The sequence below is a fragment of the Stegodyphus dumicola genome, chromosome X2 (genome assembly GCF_044657685.1).
Source record: "Stegodyphus dumicola isolate Sdum_Otavi_A_Nest chromosome X2, ASM4465768v1".
Classification (NCBI taxonomy): Eukaryota; Metazoa; Arthropoda; class Arachnida; order Araneae; family Eresidae; genus Stegodyphus; species Stegodyphus dumicola.
In genome coordinates this window covers 75,375,883-75,400,448 of record NC_140781.1, presented here as the reverse complement: position 1 = coordinate 75,400,448, position 24,566 = coordinate 75,375,883, and the positions used below count along the sequence as shown (strand labels likewise).

Below are 24,566 nucleotides of genomic sequence, written 5' to 3'. Positions count from 1 at the left end.
CACGTGGAAAGAAGCAACGAAAGTCAAAATCGTGCACGTGGTAAACCGATACAAAGTAGAATTTCCTCGAAAATACCGGTTGATAGCACAAACCAAATCCGAAAAACTAATAGCCACATGGAAAGAAATAAATAAAATGGTGCACGTGGCAAAACAATAAACAGTAAAATATTCTCGAAAATGCCAGTTGATAGCACAAACTAGACTAGAAGAGAAACACGCTAATAAGACAATCAAAATCGTAAAAACAACCTGGTATTTAGCATAAGTATAATGAAACACTCAATCGATTTCGAGGGCAGCTAAAGGTTCCTCCTCATCAGGAGAAAGAAATACCTAGAAAGAAGAAAATAAAGGAGAAGGAGTCTCAGAAACACGTGGTCCTTATCAGCACTGCACGTGGTTATAACTGGCTTTTTTATTTAGAGTTGCATTGGCCGCCTACTTTTACTGAGCCAGGCTATCTGATCTAGCCTAAAGGACAAGAAAAATTAGCGAAGTTAAAAATAGGGAGCGAGGGGCAAATGCACCTTCACGCTCAAAATCTGAACTTCAAATAATGGAAAGCAACCACTGAACGGATTTTTATACCCTCTGGTAGCAAACGCGACTGGTACCAAACGCGAGGAGGTAACGCCATCTATCGAAAAAAATAACTGAATTAAGATAGTAGAATTTTAAATGCATTAGGAAGGACTGGATTGGACTTCAAATCATTAACTAAACCTGCTGAATCTTTATGAATATGGAAAGCCTCAAGAAAATCCAATTCACCTATGGAAGAAGCCTTTTGGATAATTTTTGCAGACCCAAAGTCAAAATTATGGTTAAATGTCCAACTATGATACGCTATTGAAGACTTGTTAATTTCGCCTTTTCTGACATAAGATTCATGTTCCTTGATACGAAACTTCAACGCTCTTTTTGTTTGGCCAATACATCTTAAACCACACTGACACGATATACTATAAATTCCCCAAGAATTCAAGACAGAAACACAATCTTTTAGAATCGAAGGATGAATTTTATTAATAGGGGAGAAACCGACTTGAAAATTGAATTTCTGGAGAATCCGTGCAATTTTATAGTTAACAGAAGGATAAAATGGAAGCACGACAAGGTCATTAATATTATTTCTAACAGTGGAATGTCTTCTTTGATGGGAATCTGAAAATTTTTTAACGGCTTTATCAATAATCACGGGAGAAAATCCACGGTCAATCGCAGCTGCTCTCAAATAATTAAGTTCATTGGTAAGCAAAGATTCAGAGGAACAAACTTTAAGCGCGCGGAATACCTAACAGTAAAAAGAAGCCATTTCTTGCTTAACAGGTTGGCATGGGGTGGTAAACAAACTGCAAAGGGTTTACGGTACACAGTGGTGCTAAAATGAGTTTCATTGCGGATTATAAGAATATCAAGGAAGGGGAGGGAATAGTTGGATTCAATTTCAAGAGTGAATTGGAAAGCTGGATCAATTGAATTCCATTTTATCCTTCTGTTAGCTATAAAATTGCACGGATTCTCCAGAAATTCAATTTTCAAGTCCGTTTCTTCCCTATTAATAAAATTCACCCTTCGATTCTAAAAGATTGTGTTTCTGTCTTGAATTCTTGGGGAATTTATATTATATCGTGTCAGTGTGGTTTAAGATTATTGGCCAAACAAAAAGAGCGTTGAAGTTTCGTATCAAGGAACATGAATCTTATTCAGAAAAGGCGAAATTAACAAGTCTTCAATAGCGTATCATAGTTGGACATTTAACCATAATTTTGACTTTGGGTCTGCAAAAATTATCCAAAAGGCTTCTTCCATAGGTGAATTGGATTTTCTTGAGACTTTTCACATTCACAAAGATTTAGCAGGTTTAGTTAATAATTTGAAGTCCAATCCAGTCCTTCCCAATGCCTTTAAAATTCTACTATCTTAATTCAGTTATTTTTGCCGATAGATGGCGTTACCTCCTCGCGTTTGGTACTACCAGAGGGTATAAAAATCCGTTCAGTGGTTGCTTTCCATTATTTGAAGTTCAGATTTTGAGCGTGAAGGTGCATTTGCCCCTCGCTCCCTATTTTAACTTCGCTAATTTTTCTTGTCCTTTATGCTTGATCAGATAGCCTGGCTCAGTAAAAGTAGGCGGCCAGTGCAACTCTAAATAAAAAAGTCAGTTATAACCACGTGCAGTGCTGATAAGGGCCGCGTGTTTATGAGATTCCTTCTCCTTTATTTTCTTCTTTCTAGGTATTTCTTTCTCCTGATGAGGAGGGACCTTTAGCTGCCCTCGAAATCGATTGAGTGTTTCATTATACTTACGCTAAATACAAGGTTGTTTCCACGATTTTGATAGGCGTTAAATTTCAATTAACACCACACCCGTAGGCGAAAAAATAAATAGTGACTTTTAAGTCATGCAATTCGAATTTAGTGATGGAGAAACGAAATTAAAAAGTGCTTGCAGGCGCAGAAAGTTTAAAATTAAAAAGGTGGTCGATTGAACTCACGATCTCAATGTACGGAGAAAACCTGCTCTGCTGTTTACCGCTGGGCTATGATCGCTCGAGTAGTAGGCGTCGGAAAAGCTATGCAGGTCGTCACTCGATTAACTCCCATTTTCAACGAAGTTAATGAGTTTCTGCGCTGCTTTAAATCGGCCCGTAATTTCTCGACTGGAGATTTTGCATTCTGAATTTTTTCAATAAGTGCGACCACAGTTTCAAGTAGTTTCTGAATACCCTCCGAATCACTAATGCCGACCATGAGCGCCAGCATACAGATTCATATATTCCTGTGAAAATATGGCTCATACTGATGTTCTCTACTTTATCTCAAAGTTTACACAGTTTAGAGATGCCTTGCATAACCCTGTCATTATTTTCACAACAGGCTTTTACGCTTGGTATAATATTTTTAAAAATTTTATCTGCATGAAACTGCGCTGTAGTAATTTGTTAATTAAAATTACCATAGTTTAATATTTGATAATGTGATCAAATTTAGACGTTAAAAAGTATGTGAAATTCTCTGAGATTTTATGTTATTTAAAAGATTAAGGAATTTAATAAATTTAGATCAGGGGGAAATCAGCATCTGGCAACCCGCATCATGCAGATTCAGTTTTTTTTCTTTTTTAAACCTAAAGTGAAATGAAATGAAAAGATTCAAAATAGTAGCGGAAATTACGAAATTTGGTAAATGTACGTTTGGTGGATGTTTTCTGGTAATGGATTTTTAGTTACGTATTGTATGTTTTATCGGTTTAATATGCATTTTAATTATTTGTGAAGAATAGCCTTTTTGTATGTAAAGTAAGCTACTTGTTAGGTGGAGAGTTGCGAATTTTTAAAATAGGTATAAATTCCTTTCATGTATTTCAGCAAAATACTTCTTATTTCAGACCTCTTGTTATTTGTTTGAAAAATTATACTTAAAAATTTTAGTATGCATAAATATTTCCTGAGTCTTCCTTAAGAAAAACTATAGTTATATTTCTTTTTGAATTTAACTGCCGGCATTCTTTAAATATTTTTGTAAGCGAATGCTTAACCATCAGACGTTCTGCTTTAGATGATTAAATCTTAGTTTAATGTTTGGAATTTCCATTTTTGAACTTCTGTTTCAGGCTATAGTTTTTACCAATGAATAATTTTTATCGACATTTAATATTCACTTATGCTTAACCATTCTTTAATAACTTATCAAATGAAGCATATTTGTATTTATGCAGTTACTAGCCTATAGTTTTTGTTTAAATACAAAAAAAAGGGGGGATCTGTATTCTGTATAATAAAAAAATGTGTTTGGCATTTTTCAACTTAAAAATAAGATTTTCTGCTAATAGTATATTTTAAATTTCCAGTTAAACTGAGCTGGAAAAAAACATTAAAAAATTGCAAGAGCTTTATATATGCATGCACCAAACTAGAAAGGCCTGTCTGAATTTGAATGCAGTTTAGTTTTCATTTTTAAAATGTTTTAAATGGATGACTCCTCTCCTTTTTTAAAATTCTTTTTTAAGAGGGTCAGGAAATGGCTAATTGGCAAAGCTAGAAAACATTGTTATATCATTCTGAAAGCTCGCAATAGAATGGGCTGTCTGCATAAGGGTTTGCAAACCAGTGGTATGAACTGAATATGGTAACTTTAAAAGTTCTGTATAATTCTCTTCTTTTAACTAGTAGTAAATCTTATAGATAAAAATTCAGAAAGTTTTATAGACCTATGTGAGAGAAATATGCTTTTCATGTATTTATTCTGTTACATAAAATTCATTATTTTGTTTGCCTGTATGTAAAATAAGTACTTTTTAGAGAATTTAATACTAGTTTAGTTGCCTCACTTTTTTTGTTGTGCAGTATTTATTTGGTAAAGTTTAAGCATTTATTATATTTGTTTATTTGAGTTTTAAAATTTTTTTCTGTATTTTAATACATGTACAGTTTACTGATTTTTTTTTTTTTTTTTTTTTTTTTTTTTAACCTTTCAGTCAGTGTAGATTTTTTTTCATGTCATTATTTATTTACCATATAATTCATATTTTGGTTGATCTTTGGATTATGGTAACTTAGCGATTTTTTGGCGACCAACTCTGCTACAGCAAACCTCTATTTTTTTTTTTTTTTTTTTCCGCCGCTATTTTGTCTTCACGAAGTAAAGACATGTTTCTTTTCTTTTTATTTACTCAACACTTTTTCCAATAATCTACTAGCCGAATTACACTTATGCTAGAAATTTTATCTAACACAACTGCTTAATCATGACAAATATTCACTGCAAAATTGGGAAAAAGTGCACAATAGCAAACTCCTTGCGCGTTTTTCAGAATAACACATACACATAAACCATGTACACATCGACTTATTTTTATTTAAAAAAACATCCCAGAATTGCACAAAAATGGCATTGCACACACTCTTAACTTTATCCATCTACACTGCTATTTTCTCATAAATTACAAAAATTTGCACGAAAATGCAAAAAAATTCTGTGAATCTTTAAACTCGGTAAAAAGCACATATATGAAATTACCTGACCGCGAAAAAGTATATACCCTTTCCAAGGATGAACATTTCCACATATAAAATAAATAAAATATCCAAAAAATTTTACCTCTAAATTATCTATTATATTATAAACGTCACCAACGAATTCATACCGCAAACATTACAAATGGTTACAAATACATAGTGTCAAATATTTAAATTATTTACATACAAGTTTACTTCAACTGAAATGTATACCAAATTCCTACAAACATAAAATTCACAAAATAATTATCATTTAATTAAAATATCACTAAACCATGTACACGTTGACTTATTTTTACTTAAAAAAACATCCCAGAATTGCACAAAAATGGCATTGCGCACGCTCTTCACTATATCCATGTACACTGCTTTTTTCTCATAAATTGGAAAAAATTCACGAAAATGCATGACAATTTTCTGAATCTTTAAACCAGGTAAAAAGAACATATATGAAATTACCTGATCGTGAAAAAGTATATACCCTTTCCAAATATGAACATTTCCACGTATAAAATAAATAAAATATGCAAAAACTTTTACCTCTACATTATCTATTATATTACAAACGTCACCAACTAATTCATACCGCAAACATTACAAATGGTTACAAATACTTAGTGTCAAATATTTAAATTATTTCCATGCACGTTTACTTCCCCTCGTAAACAAATTCTACAAACATATAATTCACAAAATAACTATCATTTAATTAAAATATAATTAAATTCAAAACACTACTTAAAATATAAATAAGCACATACATCAAATTAATAAAAATTAGCTTACAATCCTAATTACTTTAAACTAAATCATTGCTAATAACAATTTTCCCAATAATATCAAATTACTTTACTTCCACCTTACATTTAGAACAATGCATAAAAATAATATCCTCAAATAATTAAAAATACTAACTTACTTAATCTTCTTCAGAACCTTGCTTACATGGTGGATACACTTTTATTATTGATTCAATAAAATTATTGAACGATTTTTTCTGCAAATTTTTCCTCCACACTTCCTTCGCTAAATAAAAAGCAAAATTCTCTTTATCACAATGTTGTTCCATGTTCCACTTTATGCCGCTATTAGCACGTAAGATTACGTGCTGTATTTTATCACAATGCCTCGTAATGGCGCTTTTTATAGCACTCCACGTGCCCTCTATTGTATTGGTATGTGCACCTGTTTCCGGATCTTTAAAATAATATTAGACAGCGCCATACAATCCGAAAATTATTCAACAAAACTTCACACAACACACAATGAAGCTTGATACAAAATAATATACTGCCACAGATATTTTTCCAAATTCCCCCTCCCTTTTTCCGATTAAAGAACTGTAATTTGTCCATTAATATCACATGATATATCTCATGATCTCTCATTTCCCTCACACAAAATAATGCGTAATCGGAACTGAGTACTGCTCACATTATTACCAAAGTCCTAGGTAGTAACCTTTATCGCCTCCAAAATGTCGCCTAACTACCAGTTACCATATTCCAAAGATCAGCCCATATTTTTTTAGTTTTCATTTAATGCAAATTACAGAAAACCATTTCAAGTTTTTGTGTTGAATGCAATTTTTGGTCTACCTATCGTATTATTCAGCAAAGTTTGAAATTTGAATTGTCACTTTTTTATTTTGCTGCTAGAAGCACTTAAAATATTTTTCTCAAAACTGAACGTGAATGGGATTATTTTCAGTTACACTGCTGCACAAAATATTGTTACTGCAAGCAAATTTTATTCTAGCATTTTAATTCTCTACGAATGTCGTACGTTTCACATTTCTATTCACATTTCACTTTTCTTTACATAAGTAGAGTGAGTAACCTTGTGTAAAGGTTATTCACTCTATTTAGTAAAGTCTACAGTTAATTAGTACTGACTAATCATATTCATAAATACAGTTAGAAGGTTTGAAATTTCAGATTGTTCTAGTTTGAGGGCATATTTTTATTTTTCCTCCATCTCATACTTAAGAATATGTGCAAATTAAACTCCTTGATGTTTTTTATCATCATGACAAAAGAAACAATAGCAGGATTGTACATAAACAACCTTTTATTGAGTATAAGCATAAATATTGCACGGGGGTCCTTAATTGGGGGAGGATTGTAGTCGGCCTTTTATTAGCTGTTCAGTATTTGGTTTATGAATATAAAAGGTACTTATGTATTAATCCATTGACCGGCCAAGCAGTATGATTTAGCACGAATTACGGATAACTGGGTGCTTTAGAATCCCACAGTAACGAGGGCCAATTCGTGACTGTTCTTGAAATTTCAACCAAAGGCCGATAGGATAATATGCAAGTACCATGTAAAAAAATTGGTTAATTTTTGGATTATGGTAACTTGGCGATTTTTTGGCAAAAATTTGGCGACCAACTCTGCTACAGCAACCCTCTATTTTTTTTTTTTTTTGCCCCCATTTTGTCTTCACGAAGTAAAGACATGTTTCTTTTCTTTTTATTTACTGAACACTTTTTCCAACAATCTGCTATTCGAATTACACTTATCCTAGAAATTATATGGAACAAAACTGCTTAATCATGACAAATATTAACTGCAAAATTGGGAAAAAGTGCAGAATCGCAAACTCCTTGCCGCGTTTTTCAGAATCGCATATACACAGTAACCATGTACACGTCGACTTATTTTTACTTAAAAAACATACCAGAATTGCACAAAATGGCATTGCGCACACTCTTGACTTTATCCATCTACACTGCTATTTTCTCATAAATTACAAAAATTTGCACGAAAATGCAGGAAAATTTTGTGAATCTTTAAACTCGGTAAAAAGCACATATATGAAATTACCTGATCGCGAAAAAGTATATACCCTTTCCAAGGATGAACATTTCCACGTATAAAATAAATAAAATATCCAAAAACTTTTACCTCTAAATGATCTATTATATTATATATGTCACCAACGAATTTATACCGCAAACATTAAAAATGGTTACAAATACTTAGTGTCAAATATTTAAATTATTTCCATGCACATTTACTTCAACTGAAACGTATACCAAATTGCTACAAACATAAAATTCACAAAATAACTATCATTTAATTAAAATATAACTAAACTATGTACACGTCGACTTATTTTTACTTAAAAGAAATCCCACAATTGCACAAAAATGGCATTGCGCACACTCTTCACTATATCCATGTACACTGCTTTTTTCGGCTGATCTTTGGAATATGGTAACTGGTAGTTTGGCGATATTTTGGAGGCGATAAAGGTTACTACCTAGGACTTTGGTAATAATGTGAGAAGTACTGTTCCGATTACGCATTATTTTGTGTGAGGGAAATGAGAGATCATGAGATATGTCATGTGACATTAATGGACGAATTACAGTTCTTTAATCGGAGTAAGGGGGGGAGGAATTTCGAAAAACTGTAGTACTATATTATTTTGTATTAAGCTTCATTTTGTGTGAAATAGTGGAAGTGTGCGTGCCACGTAATGAAGATTAGGTAAGTTGCGCACTCTTTTAACTTTATCCATGTACACATCGACCTGTTTTCACTTAAAAAAAAATCCCAGAATTGCACAAACTTGCATTGCGCACTCTCTTTACTTTGTCCATGTACATATCAATATATTTTCACTTAAAAAGTCAAAGGAGCACCAAATTCTACAATATAGGCAAAAAAAAAAAAAAAGCATAATCTCAATAAAATACATTTGAAACCAAACAATAAAATAACATAAAAAAGAAAAAAGCATGTTATACATTTAAGCACTACCAAAAGCAGATATTCACTTACCATGATTTTCGAGTTCACTTCATACACCCAGAACCACGTAAAAATCAAAATATCAATCATACTCAAATGACTTTCTTCAAACCAGGTACTTTTTCTGATCAAACGCTTCACATAGTGACCATCTGAACCTTTCTTCCTACAAACCCATTCAAATCCATCTAAACGGTTTTAACACACACCACAAAAACGCTTACAGAACATCCCATTATTCAAAATTTCCCAGAATCATGCACCCGATTACGTCACAATAGGGTTTCCATAACATTCAACTACTCAGGCTACCATAAATGAAACAACAACTTGGCGATAAATCAAACAACAACTTCTAAAGAATAATACAAGGGGTACCTTAAAGTCTACTCTACCCAAATGTATATGTATTTTCCATGTTTTGGAAACAAGACTAAGAGAATGAACTTCTAGCAGTAATTAAAGGGCTGCATGGGGCAAAAAAAAAGGTAGAGAATGTTTGTTATAACAGTTATATTACTGTATATGTTACAGTAAAAATGATAAATCGGTGATTATATAAAATTACCAATGATTATACATAATCACTGATTCACCACTGAATTTGGTAAATATGATAAATTATTTCATATTTATCAAATTTACCAGTTAGTTTATAAAATCCCCAACTCGTAATTGAGAAGGTAATAAATTCAGATTATTTTGTGAAAACAAACCAAACCCATACTCTATGGGGGGGGGAATCATTTATTTGCAATTACATGTAAGTTTACTTCTTTAGACATATTAGACTTTCAGAATTACAAAGCTTGCCAGATTTTTTACATTTGCACTTATCATAATCACCACTAAATTTGGGAAATATCCAACTTGTAATGGTAAATGTGATAAATATCATGACTTGTTGGGCCATTAGAATAGTTTTTTTTTTTTTTTTTTTTTTTTTTTTTTTTTTTGTTGTTGTTGTTGTTGTTGTTGTTGTTGTTGTTGTTGTTGTTGTTGTTGTTGAGTACTTACTACTCTGAAAGATATTTTTTGGTTGGACAATATAGCATAAGAGACGACGAATTACAGTATTTTATATTTTACAATTAAAAAGTCAATAAATGGTTATTTTAGGTCATATACATTTATTTAGCCTGAACGAAATTTGAATGAGGGCCTGACAGGTGTTGTGAAATGAATAAATGCAATTTGCATGAGCTTGTACAAAAGATTTGCACATAAACAAACTGCAGTTACATATAAAAAAACAAACTAAGCCCATATTCTAGAGGAGGAAAAAAAACATTTTTTTCAAATAACGTTAAATGCTATTACTACGAATTACTAAATATTTTAAGTTTACTTATTTAAGCATATTAGGGTTAATCTTTGGATTATGGTAACTTGGCGAAAATTTGGCGACCAACTCTGCTACAGCAACCTGCTAGTTTTTGTTTGCACGCCATTTTGTTTTCACAAAGTAAAGGCATTTTTTTTAACTCAACATTTTTTTCCAACAATCTGCTAGCCGAATTATGCTTATGCTAGAACTTTTATGGAACAAAAGTGCTTAATCATGACGAAGATTAGGTGCAAAATTGGGAGAAAGTGCAGAATCGCAAACTGCTTGCCACATTTTTAAGAATTGCACAAAAATGGCATTGCGCACACTCTTGACTTTATCCATGTACACTGCTAAAGTCCTAGCTAGTAACCTTTATCGCCTTACCAAAATGTCGCCAAACTACCTGTTACCATATTCTAAAGATTAGCCCATATTAGACTATTATGACATTTAGAATTACAAAGTTTGCCAGATTTTTTACATTTGCACTTATCAGACTCACATTGTCCCTTACAAACACATCGTTGATATTCCTGACCTCCAGATAGAGATGTCTTTCTAACGCATTCTCGAAGTGATATTGCTAGATCTGGAACATCGTCAAGCAAAATAAATTTTTCTTCACAAATTGTGAATTGATTTCTGGTATACAACTGTGAAAGTCTTCCTTGTGTCGTTCCTAACTGATAAAACTCTTCATTTTGAACTTCTTATATCACCGCTAATGAATTTCGGGGATCACTTTTTGCTCTGTCAATGTCTGGTATTCGTAATTTCACTGTGTCACTAACTTTACCAGCAGGAAACGAACTCGAAAATCATGGTAAATATTTGTTTTTGGTAGTGCTTAAATGTATAACATGTTTTTCCTTTTTTATGTTATTTTATTGTTTCGTTTAAAATGTATTTTATTGAGATTATGTATTTTTTGTTTGCCTATATTGTAGGATTTGGTGCTCCTTTGACTTTTTAAGTGAAAATATATCAAAGTGTACATGGACAAAGTAAAGGGAGTGCACAATGCCATTTTTGTGCAATTCGGGGATTTTTTTAAGTGAAAATAGGTCGACATGTACATGGATAAAATCAAAGGAGTGAGCAATGCCATTTTTGTGCAATTCGGGGATTTTTATTTAAGTGAAAATAAGTCGATGTGTACATGGATACCGAGTTTGTGCAATTATTTGTCTTGTTATTTTGTCTTTGTGTAGCGGCGATTTTTGGCGCAAAAATTGCCGCTTTGCAAGCCAAAATAACGAGTCAAAGAATTGCACAAAAACGGTATCCATGTCGAAAATCGCCAAGGGGTACCCTAAACTATACTTTTACCAGTGCAACCTCTTCTGCACGTTTGCTTTTTAGGGCACGCAACTGTACGAACTTTGTCAAGTGGTCTTGATAGACAAATATAAACAGTCATTATCTGGTTGCGACTGCATGTCGCTTAGGTCCACCTGGCATCTTGAGTTCATCTCTTGAAAGACCATTGGCCTAACAACAAGTCCTTTCTTAGGTACCTTGGGTTTTTTTTTTTTCGGGGGGGGGGACAACTTTCATACAAATTTAAGTAAATCATAAGTAATGTTTTTGTACCTTTTTTTTTTTTTTTTTTTTTGGGAAGTTCTTTTAACATCCTGTTTTTACCACCATGGCCTATTGATAAGTTTACCTCATGAATTATGGTAAAAATTTCTTCAAAGTACACATAAAATCTAACATTGGAGCTGTCTTCACTTATGGGAAAGGTAAGTTTTTCAGCATTGCCTACTTTCATTACATCATATCTTTTTAGTCTCTGATAATCTTCCGCTTTTTTCCCACTACTTTTGTTTTTACTATTATTCACTTTTTTAACAAATCATCATAGCTTTCGTCAGAAAACCACTGTTTTCTTAGTATCCTTAATATTAAGTAATTTGGAATTAAAACGCTCAAGCATACCAGCCATTATTCAATGTTTTATTTTTTACGAGAGGGTAGCGAAAAAACGTCTACATGGAACTAAATGAGAACTACTTCTGAAATCACGTGGTTGTCACATGTTAATAGAAGCCAAGCAGTTGCGCAAACTGAACGAATTTTCGTAAAGTTAGGGACTTTTATCACATTCCCCATTATGAGTTGGGGATTTTATAAATATGAAATAGAATTTTCGTAAAATTAGTGACTTTTATCACATTCCCCGTTATGAGTTGGGGATTTTATAAACTAACTGATAAATTTGAAAAATACGAAATAATTTATCATATTTACCAAATTTAGTGGTGATTATGTATAATCACCGAATTTATTACTTTTACCGTAACATATATACAGATGGGTTAAAAGCACCTGGTTACATTGGGACAGCATTTGTAACTGGTGACCACATGGAGGGCAGATGTTTCCATGATGCTTGTCGAGTGCTGTTGTCAAAACTGCTATATATTATGCACTTCTGATCACCTCTGAGTTATGTCATTAAAAATTTATAATTTTTGCTGGCACATTTAGTGCGCTAGAAGTTTTATTTGATATGCAGAATCTAGAGTTTGTTGTGTTTTTAAAACTAAATTTAAATTAAAGATCTGCTGGGTTCCCGAACATGAAGAGATAAAGGAAAATGAATTGGTAGATATTGTGACAAAGTCTGTGGTTGAACTGTCTAGTTGACTTGCCTTTCCAAAGATAAAGCATTATCATTAAGCAGAAGATACTGAGTAAATGGCAGTGATTTTTTGACTTGCAAGTGAATAACAAGCAGAGAAGCATAAAACCCTAAGAACAATGTTGAAGCTAATAGAAACCGAAAGAAAGAAATCCTTGTCTTTGAGCCCATTACTTCCATGTAACTCGTAATAATCTTCTGAAAGCCAAGAACTAGCCTTTGTGCTCAAAATGATGTGTTCAAGTATTACTATATCATATTTAAACTAAATGTCCACATTTTAAGAGTCTTTGTCAGAAGTATTTTAATAGTTTAGATGTACTTCTTAACTGTGTAATCAAAAAAATAAAGTTCAGTTTTAATTTAAATATTAAGAGATACTGGTATTTATTATCTAATGTGATCTGGTTTTAAAAGAATTCATTGTTTTTTACCGCTATGCATTTCAATAATTTCATGTTTTGCGATTATAGCTATGTTTTATTTGTATTCATCTTCTGAGTATTTCATTATGTTTAAGCATTTTATGCTAGGATCACATGTCTTGCGTCTGGCACATATAGCCTACGAATGATTTTGTGCTACATAGACTCATTATTTCTTAATCAGTTAATAACTAATAATTACTAACTTGTTACTAGAGCTTTGTTGTTTTAAAATTTTCAGATTTGTTTTCTCTTAAAGCCAAATTTTAAATGAGCTCTGAGCCGCTGTCAAGATCAAAATCCTCAATGATTTTATCATTAGTCATTTGATATATATCTGAATATAGTTCATCTGAATTTATTACCTAGTTAACAGTGTCATTATCTTAAATCTTGTTAATTTTTTGCCATTTCTTTTGCATGGGGAAACAATTCTTTAGCTTTAACCGTTACCGAATTTGCTTTGAATCAAGGAAATTCACCATGCACATTTTCTTTCGTTAAAACGTAAATACTGCATAAGTTTCAATAAACTTAAAATGTGCTAAGTGTGTAATCCAGCAAAAATATATTTACGGGTGCCCTTTGGCGATTTTTCGCGGTGCATAGACACACAGTTTGTGCAGTTCTTTGGCTAGTTATTTTGGCTTTGTGTAGCAGCGATTTTTGGTGAAAAAAATCGCCACTACACAAATCCAAAATAACAAGTCAAAGAATTGCACAAACTCTGTAGCCATGTACACATCTACCTGTTTTCACTTAAAAAAAATCGGAGAATTGCACAAACTAGGCATTGCGCACTTCCTCGACTTTGTCCATGTACACATTGATCTATATTCACTTACAAATTCAAAAGAGCAGTCAACAAAATATATCTAATCTTAATAAATTACATTTTAAATCAAGCTATGAAATAACAAAGAAAATTCATCTTAGCACTACACAAAGGAACTACCACTTGCCATATTTATGAATTTACGTGTCTTCAGTCAAACAAAATTTCTTAACAGCATCCAAAAACTTCTTAAAATTATTCGAACTAGAATCTGTATACTGGCGCCGCCACATAAATTCACAAAAATATTCTCCATAGTGTCGGTATCGTCCAACATTCGCCCATACACATTTCCTTCCTACAAACAGGACACTTAATAATGTCTGCTAAGTAAACCTTCATTTACACACTAATCAATTAATGCTTTATTCCCTTTCCTTCTAAATGTACAGAAACTTCAAATTAATCTTATCACATTCAACCGTTTTACTGTGTAAACCGCAAAATAACTGCGTAGTTATCCAAAATCCAACACAAACTTTCCAAATCTTTTCCCATGATTCAAATTGATGGCAATCATGCAACCAATTACGTTGTATAATAGGGTTTCCATAACATTTAACTTCTCAGGTTACCACAAATGAAACAGCAACTTGGCGATAATCCAAGGGGCGCCCTTAAATCTACTCTAACCTGTTTTCCTATCTTTAATCCAAAAGAGAGGAATTTTGACAGTTTCTACTAAAGTGGTTGTGCTAGAACAGCAAAAGCCCAACTGGTCTGACATTCAGATACCCAAAAAGCTCAAGTAACCAGAATAGGTACTTACGGAAAATACCATCGGCCGCAAGAGACTGTCTAATCACGTCAACCCCCCCCCCAAAAAAAAAACTTACTAAATACAAGAGAAAATGTTCTATTCTTATTTTTCTTTCAAATTTATTATATTATTTATTTATATTTAATTTTTCATTAAAAATTATCATTATTTTTTATTAAATAAATATACTGTAAAAGCAATAATTTTCGTTAAGTTTTAATTTTTGCGAGAAAATATGAGTCTCGCGAAATACTTTTTTTCCACCTCAAACAATAATAAAATACCAGAAATTTTTCACTTGACTTAATTTCACAAAATTGCCAATATCTTTTTTTTTTTTTTTTTTTTTTTTTTTTTTTTTTTTGTGAAAATTACAGCCTACGTGTAATCAAGCTTACACCAAACCCAGCGTGTTTAAAGACGACTTTTCCATTTTTCATGAAAAATTGTGTAGTTTGGCGTGTTTTCTTTTATAGGTAAAAATGGTCGATGGGATTTTCCAATGGTCAATGGGAAGTAACCCAGAATATTTTAAAATTTTTGAAACATTTTTCTTCCAAACAATTTAGTGAGAAATATATAACGCCATTATAGAACACATAATACTATTAATGTGTATACATTGTTATCGACAGTGCGATTTAACGCCAGTTATTTATAAGCATGACAGTGCCCACCAGCGGCCGAGCAGTAAAGTCGCTGAACACTGGTAGTTCGGTCCGAGGTTCGAATCCCGCGAACGGGCTGGCTGCATGGGCATTTTCATGGTTTTCACCATGTGTAGTGTGTATAAGAGCCAGTTCCCCTTAGAAAGTGCTCCACGAAGGCATCCCTCCCCTTAGGCAGATAACCCTTGAGGCTTTGCCATAATCACACACACAAACTATAAGCATGACATCATAATATAATCATAAGAAGTTTGTTATGGTTTAATGTAAACTCAATTAATTCTGTATAAGCTGGTTTAATTTTTATAAAGTTAGTATAATTTACTTTTTTCCTCGCATTGTGAAAAAAATTATTAATATTTGGGACAGCAGTTATTTTCAAAGTTATGAAATCTAGGTAAAAAAAAAAAATCGCAATTCCTGACTCTGAAAACGGATAAACAATGGCCATGTAACAAGAAAAATTATGATAATCCGCTTACGTTTTTATATGTTACATTCATAATTTTTATCTCTTTATTATCTACCTAAATAAATAGATATTGTTTCATTTAAGCTTCTGCTGGAATGATGAGAGACTTCTCTGCCGACTTTCACATTCAGAAGAATTTCATAATCAGAATAGATGTTTTACTTTCATCTTTAAGGGCTGCAAAATATAATTATATGTAATTTTGATGAGTTTTTGTATAATATTAAAGCAGAAGCTTTTTGCAATCATTTGGCTTTTCTTACATGAATTCCTTTTTTATTCGTTCAACTATCTGGAATTCAACATTTCTCTAGCATTCCAGGTAGTTGAGTTTTGACTGTATGTAAGTACCATTTGGTTTAAGAGAGGAGAACATAAAGAAAGATCATTGTGAGGCAGTATCTAAGCAATTGATCTGCTGCTAAGGTGCAGTGACAGCAAGTTGTCGCAGGTCAATGCACAAAATTACTAATTCTTGTGTAGTTGTAACACTTTTATGAGAATGGCTATACTTTTAGAAGCTTAAATGTTATTCAACTGCTGATCTCTCTGAAGTGAAAATTTTAATTATATCTCATATATTTCTAGCTTAAATTTTAAAAACTGCTAATTATTTTAGATTGTTTTATCTCGCCCCAAGTTTGCGGTCAGTGACGGAGAGGTTAAGACCTGCTGAATGCTAGTAATTTATCTTGGGTTCTGTTGGTAAGCTGCATGGGAGTTGCATTGTTTTCTAATTTGTATATGATGGTGACTCGGTGTCTCTTAAAAAGTTTTTCCATAAAGGCATCCTTTCTTCAGGCAAATAGAATTCCTTCCTTAATTAAATCCAACCAGCATTTCCAAAATTCATTATGCTGGTATTCAACTTTATCTTATTGTTTTTATTTTAAAGACATTTGCCAGTTTTCTTCATTATTTTCTGAGAATACTTTCTTTTCAAATTTTTCTGTGAAATTAACATCTTCAAAATCTAGTTATGGTCTATTTTGGTTGTAACAGCAGAATAAGCACTAAAGTAGTTTTAAATCAAGTTTCAAGAATTTTACTTCTTATAGATAGAAATTAAGGAAATTATTTTTCTGGCTAAACTTTCTCTAAATCAGACATGATTTATTTTCAAAGATAATTACTATTACAAAGAATTACTATCTTAGGGTTAAATAGTAGTATATCCAGCTTTATTGGAAAGTCTGGTTCAAATCCTGGCAAAGAGCATAGCTGATTTTTAATGTTTCCTGCGTCAGAATCCTAAAAGTGTAATGAGGCATCAGGACTAAAGTGCAGTGGATGATAATTTGGTCAGCTGGGTCTCATGCCTGTTCTTGGTCACATTTTAAATAGACAATAGTATAAGGAATTATGATATACCCCATACATGTTGCCATGATGCAAGCGATTACATATCCAGCTAACAATGGAAGATCTGTAGTTTGAATCTAAGGGCATAGCTGATTTTTCATGTTTCTTGCTCCAAAAATTCTAATAGTCTACTGTAGTATCCAGACTAAAATATGACAAATGGCAATTCATCACCATCCAAATTTGGTCAATTAGGTCTCATGCCTGTCCCCAGTTGTCTTCCTAGGTGGAGGAGCATATAAGGAGTTATGGCAATCTTTTATTCATGCTGTAAGTGATAGCATGTCCAGCTACCATCAGAAGGTCTGATTTAAATTCCGCTGAGAGCACAGCTGATTTTCTGTGTTTTCTGCTCTTAAAAACATGGTGTCTTCATTGTTGTCAAACAGAAGAATTAGCTGTTGGTAACTTTTTCAATATTAGTTTTGCTGATACTTGAATATTCAAATTTGGTTCTTAAATTGTTTAAATTTTTTGTTTGTTTGCTGCCCCCCCCCAAAAAAAAGGGTTATTGGGAGAATTTAAAAATGTGTTATCAATTAAGAATTCTGTTAATGCTGCCACCGTTTTTCTTCTGAAATTAAAGCTAGCTTCTAATCGTCTTTCCCTTCAGGTGAGAAACATTTCAACTGAGCATCTAAAATGAGCATATTTATGTTTCATTTTTACGAGTTATAAAGCTTCTCAAATTCTCCTTTTATTTAATTTTCAATTTTTTTTTAAAAGGGGACAAATTTATAGAAGAATCTTTAAAGCCCGTTGTAAGGTCTATAATACTATGGATCTAGATTTTTTTTTTTTTTCTATTTTAGATAAGCATTCAATGTACTTCTTGGAAACCAAAAGAACCTTTCAAATCCTTTTTCTTGCCATTAACTCTGTCAGCAAAGACTTATCACAGATATCTTCCGTGATAGGGCCTTTTAAACAGTAGGACAAAGATTGGAACTTTTTCAAGCATACCACTTAAGAGGTTAAATGAATACAGATAATCATAGGGAACTGAACATGAGGGATAATATTCATATGTGCATGCGAATTTGTAAGCCAAACTGTCATCATAATTTTTTCTTTCCTTGTTTTGCTGTATAATTACTATTAATGGTGCATAATGTTTCTATAATACTATGGTCTCATAATGACTATATTACTATGGATGCAATACATTTGTATTATGAAGACATAATACTCCTATTTTGCATTATGTGTCCACAGATGTATTTTAAAAAATTAAACATAGAACAAATGTTACTTTTCTATTTACATCATGCATTACCGTCAGACTAGGATATGTGATGATAATATAACCCAATAACACGTCGGTTCCCTTCAGAATGGGAGAAGAATAAAACTGCATAATTTTCCCTTTCTTGATTTTCAAGAAGTGAAATCAGTGAAATAAAGTTTAATACATGAGTAAGTGTAGTATATTTTTATATACTCTGAGTGGCTAAAATATTAGACATCCTTACCTCAATAAGGCATTGTTTCACCTTTAGCTTTGATCACAGCTGATATTCTTCTGGGCAAGGACCTAATGGTAGTTCTAATTTTGATTAGATAGTTGTGCTTTGAAGCTCTGACGTGATCTTTTCACTTCGTCCCATAAATGCTGATTAAGATTCAGGTCAGACTACTTACTGGCCATGGAAGTAATTTAAACTCTGAATCATGCTCTTCAAACCTGTAATCAGTATGCACTGTAATCAGTTATGCACAGTTACAAGGCATATTGTTCTGCTGAAAGTGACCGTCTGAATCTGGAAACATCATAGACATATACAAGTGTACAGGATTGGCAATGTTATTGATGTATACTGTGGACTTGAAAGCTGTTTTTCAGACATATCAAGGGAGCCGCTGTACAGGGTGTGGCAGTGTTCATAGTAGGATATTAAAAACACAAGGCAGTAACTGTAATTTACCTATTTATTACCTCTTATGTCAGTTAATAGTTAAAGGTATGCCATTTACTAATGTGCAAGTCATTGCCCATTGCGGGGATTATTTCTTGAATATCATGCCTGTCAAATGATTGCCCCTCTGCACAACACATTCGTCTAGGCGTTGAAAGCTTGCCATAACTCGGTGTAACATATTCCCTGGGACACTGCCGACGGCAGTTCTTATGCGATCCTTCAACTTGGGAATGGTGGCACAACGTGTTCAGAAAACTTCTTGCTTCAGGTGGCCCCAAAGGAAAAAGTCTGCACATGAAAGATAAGGTGAGTCAGACGGCCAGAAAATGTCACCAAAATGGGAAATTACTCTACCTGGAAATGTCTGTCGCAATGGTCCGTCCATCTGGAACTTTCCCATGCCGTCCCAAGTTGAAATATTGCCGAAATAGACGCTGGGTAGTAATAACAGAGTAATTATTCTTGAAATAACTTTCAACAGCAAAGGCAGGATGCTGTGCACTCCACCGATCCATATCGCTGTCACACTCGAAATGGCAGCTCATTAGTACACGAATGCGACACGAGCTGGTGCACATTCATGCAGTACGTCATTGTACTACGCAAGTCAAATTACGTTATGAATGCTGCCGCACCCTGTATTGAGGGAAAATATTTGTCAGACCATAATCCTTAGCCCACCAGCTTGAAAATTTGACATTAGGGGAAGAGGGTTCATAAATTTGTTCTGTTTGCTTCATATTCTGACCCTGTTATCTGCATGATAGAGTAGGAAAGGAAATTCTGCAGATTGAGTAACCTTTTTCAAATTGTCATGGGTTTAGTTTTGATGCTCCTGGCCCCACACCAGTTAGGATTTCCTATCCTTGACAGTCTTCCATTGTAAAAACCCATTGGTTGCAAAGTCTTTCATGTTATGCATTCAGATATATTTTATGATGTACTGAGTTGGTATTGAGCTGTAATTTGTCATGTTAACTTCTTTTGTTTCAGATGCTTCATGCCAGCTTCGTTTACAGCATTTTCTGATCAGAATTGTCCTCATTGCTTGAAGTGTTTTTTCTCAGCTGCTGCACTCTAAGCATCTAAGGTACTTTATACGAGAGAAACCTTGTACATTAGCCGTTTTAAAGAGTCTGGAAACAAGTCTTTTGCACCTATAATCATACGTTGTTCCAAGTCACTCAAATCTTTTGTATTTATCAATTTGTATTTCACAGTGATATTATCACTTTTAAATTCCTTCTTGCCACCCAACCAGTATAGTGGTTAACGTCACTGCCCAGGTGCCCACATAGTGCCCAGGTTGATTCGAACCCCGAAGAAGCCATGGATGTTTGTAAATGTAATAGTGTCGGTGCAGCATGGGGACATTAATTATGCGGCAAGCCAAAAGTCTTCTCATGTGGTTTGGTGGAAGGAGAGAGGGGTAGGAGACTCTCGGACCCGTCCCCTTAGGGTGCTGCCCATCAAAATTGGGGGCGGAACTGAGCCAAATTGCACCGTCACATGTTAGGTGCTAAAGGTTGTTGCCAAAGACAGAGGTAATCTTGCACTTTTTGCCGCGAGAAATATCGTGGGCTCGAGCTGACTACGTCAGACAAATGAGCATAAGCAACAACAAATTTCTTCTCTGGATAAGCAGCCTCTGGCTATTATGTCACCGGCAGACTGTTTCACATTAAAGATCAAAAATAGTTTATAAGGTATTTCTCCCACTTTCCTAGCGTGCCTTTGTGGTGTAGTGGTTCTGCACGCTGGGCCGGTATTCCAAAGATCCGTGGTTTGATTCCCGGCTAAGGCATTTGCTATTTTTCATCTTTCTTACTTCCAAAAAATCCTAATGTCTCTACAGTGGCGCCTGAACTAAAAAAGGGTTGTGGATGACGACTCTTCACACCCAGGATTTGGCGGTTGGGTCCCCTAAAAAGCCCAGTCGCCCTTTAAAAAGGAGAGTTTATAAGGTATTTCTCCCATTTTCCTAGCGTGCCTTCGTGGTGTAATGGTTCTGCATGCTGGGCACGTATTCCAGAGGTCCGTGGTTCGATTCCCGGCGAAAGCGTTTGCTATTTTTCATCTTTCCTGCTTCCAAAAATATACCTAATGTCTCTACAAGTTCTAATATTTTCTAGGAAGCATAATATAGTGTAACAGAGTAACTGAATTTGAATTTTATAAATATAAATTTAATTAGAAAATTATCATTCTCTTTCAGAAATTAATTTCATTTCTTTTCTGTTCAGGGACTGTTAAATTTCCATTTGCATCTTCATACAGGAAATTCTTACAATGAGTAGTTTGATGCAGGCTGATAACAAGAAGTGCAACCAAGATGAAAGTTACGAGTGTACTGATTCTGTTTTGGTTTCATTTGAAACAGTGACAAATGATTCATCTAGATCTGCTCTAAAAAAGCCATCAGTTGTGACAAAAACTGATATTAGAGAAAAGCTCATTTTTGAAGAAGTAGAACAAGATGGACCACAGTTATTATGTTATTTCAAAGATTCTGAAAGTTATTTCAATTCAAAAAAGGGCAAATCATATCCTGTAGAAAATAGTATCAGAACTCCCAAAAGAAATACTCGTGTTCTTGCTGAAGTGGGAAATCTTAATAATACTTTTAGCAAGGAAGACCCTATCTTCTCTGGAAAAGAAAGCAAATTGAATAAAACATTTGAATACTTTGAAAGTAATACCAACAAATTAAACGTTTCGTTGGATACACATACTGAGAAAAAGTTGTCCGGCTCTGATGACAGCCTTGGTATTATCCCTGCCCTATTAGATGAATTAGGCTCATGTTCAGATCTGTTATCTTTTGACATGCCAGTTAAAAAAGTTGAACAAAGTGAATATGTACCTGTTGTTGAAGATATTCCTATTTGTCCATCTTCTCCAATTTTATTACCGAAAAGTTTTTCTGATGATATATGTGTATCCATAAACAGAAAAGAACCAAAATATGCTAGTACACCTAAATCTAAAATATGTGATACATATTTTGATATATCTGCCCATTTAGGTAAAACTCAACATTTTTTGTCAGAAAGCAGCATTTCTCCTGTCACAAATCGATCTGAAAACCACTTTAATCCTATGTTGAATGAAAGTTATAATTTAAATGAGCAAGAGGAATTCAATAAAAATAAAACGTATGAATGTGTAAATGTACCTTACCAAAATAAATCACCTTCTGAATATAACACCAATTGGACTTCATTAATAACTTACTCAACTCCGGCAGCAGATTCAGCTGCAGGTATGAAATACTATGTATCAAAAACAGAATGTTCAGCTATAATAGAAGAGAGTAATGAAAATGAAACCATTATTAATAATCAAAATGAAAAGAAAAATTCGCATGTTAAAAATTTAAATTCAACTGTAGTTTATCCATTAACCCCGAGCCAAGACACTGGATATATTAAGAAATCAATTAGAGAAGAACCTTTAACTATTCAACAAAACAAAGATGAAAACTGCATTCTTGTAGAATTGTCCAGTAATGAGCATAATAGCGACGTTAAAATTGTCGAATGTGAAAATAAAAATAGTAATTTTAATTCAACAATTACTTACTCGACTAATGCTGAACATAAAAAAGACATTTTAATTAAATCTGACTCTCCAAAATCGTGCTTGGATGTTTGCAACGAAAAATGTCTAGAACCTGTTAATGGGATTGATTTAAATGCAACATTTAATCTTGAATGTCCAATAGTTGGTTCTGAATCTATGAGAATTACATTATTAAAAGGAATTTCGCATGAAACTGATTTTTATTCTCAAAAATCATATAGCTCTGCAGACAATGTGACTATTAAATCTAATGATTCTTTACAGAGTTTATCCCATCAAGAAATATTACTTTCTGATGTTGAAACTATCAATAATGCGTTTGAGAAAACATTTTCATTAGGTAATCCAGATAAGTGCAGTGTGGAAAATTTACAAATGGATGTTGGGGAAGTGCGAAACTTCAGTTTTGAAGATATTAGCTGTGATGGCAAAAAATTATTTAAAGCAGATGCGCTGCTCAAAAAGCAAAAAGATTTAATAAAAAAACCTGTATTGTGTTTACCAGAAGAGTCTGTATTTAAGAAACCTGCAAGGTATGATGGCTGTTTGCCTGTCAAACACAAAAGTTGTACATCGAAGTTGGTTAAGAAACAACTTAATTCTAGTCTTTTGAATCAAACTGTTTGCTTAACTGAAGGTTCTACAAATTGCTTGGGTAAGAACTCAAATGACTGCAGAACAGCTGGAAATAAATCTACAATATCTGATTTATCTGCTTGGAATGTTTCCTCGAAAAGATCTAGTACCGGTTCACAAAGATGCCTTAATTCTTCCCTTAAAATGAAACAGCCTTTATTAAAATCAAAGTCTGCACATTCTGAAGAAGCAAAAGCTATGGATTTTAATAAAGTTGTTTGTTTGACTGAATCTATGGGACCACGTAGTAAATATGTCAATAGGTCTTATTATTCTAGTTCAGTGAATACATTTTCAAGTACCAATAATCAAATTATAGAATGTAAGGAAATCCTGACTACCACTGATGATAAATCTGTATTGGTTGGGAGGAAAAATTCCTCTAAAATATGTTTAAATAGCACCTTTGACGTTGGAAATAAAGGTAACAAAGTTTCTTGTAATTCATTGGTACCTAAGCAAAGACATTCTATTTCACATACTGTGAGTGATCCTAGTATTTCTTCTAATCTTCCCCTCAAAAATAAAAGATCTGATGTGAAACGAATACTAAGTATTCCTGTGTCTGGAAAGGAAAGTTTCAATAAGAAAACATCAAGATGTGATTCAAATACCAGCAAGTTTGAAAATGTAATCAGTAGAAGGATCAGTAATGGAAAAAGTGAAATACAGGCTATTAATGAAAGAAAAAAAATTCATCAAGGTGTGGAAGTTGCAACAAAGATGGAGGTTAAGAGGTATGTAATTTAGATGTCTTGTATTCAATTTTTCTTATTTTTGATTTATTTTTGTGATGTCATCCTTACGTACAGTTTCAAGGTTTTGTGTCATTAAAAGTCAACCAACTTTTCATACAGTATATGCATAAATTATTTAACTTAAAATGATTTTGTTTAATACATATAGTTTACATGAACATTTTTCTGATTTTTATCTCTGGATATTTCCAAATTCGTTTATTTTTATTTAGATTTTATAAATATTGTTAAATGTGTCGTTCAAATTTTATTATAAATCACCTCTTTCCTAATTCATAGTAATTTAGGTCATTTATCAAATAATAATCAGTGCTTAGAAAACAAATTAGTAAAACTTCAGTAGATCAAATTGAATGCTTAAATATACAATTTGAAATTAAATTT

The 24,566-nt window shown here is 33.1% G+C and overlaps 1 protein-coding gene across 3 annotated transcripts in view; it reads left to right on the top strand.

Moving 5' to 3' along the window:
• Positions 1-3,083: 3,083 nt before the first annotated feature.
• Positions 3,084-24,566, top strand: part of LOC118200243 (uncharacterized) — a 45,142-nt gene continuing 23,659 nt past the window's right edge. For 2 of the 3 annotated variants that reach the window (XM_085808986.1, XM_085808984.1), the window contains exons 1-2: positions 3,213-3,348; positions 21,450-24,161. In XM_085808986.1, coding sequence (XP_085665112.1) covers positions 21,496-24,161 — 2,666 coding nt within the window. In that variant the 5' untranslated portion in view covers positions 3,213-3,348; positions 21,450-21,495. Of the gene's footprint in view, positions 3,349-21,449; positions 24,162-24,566 lie in introns of all 3 variants that reach the window. The other variant, XM_085808985.1, reaches the window with a different exon arrangement.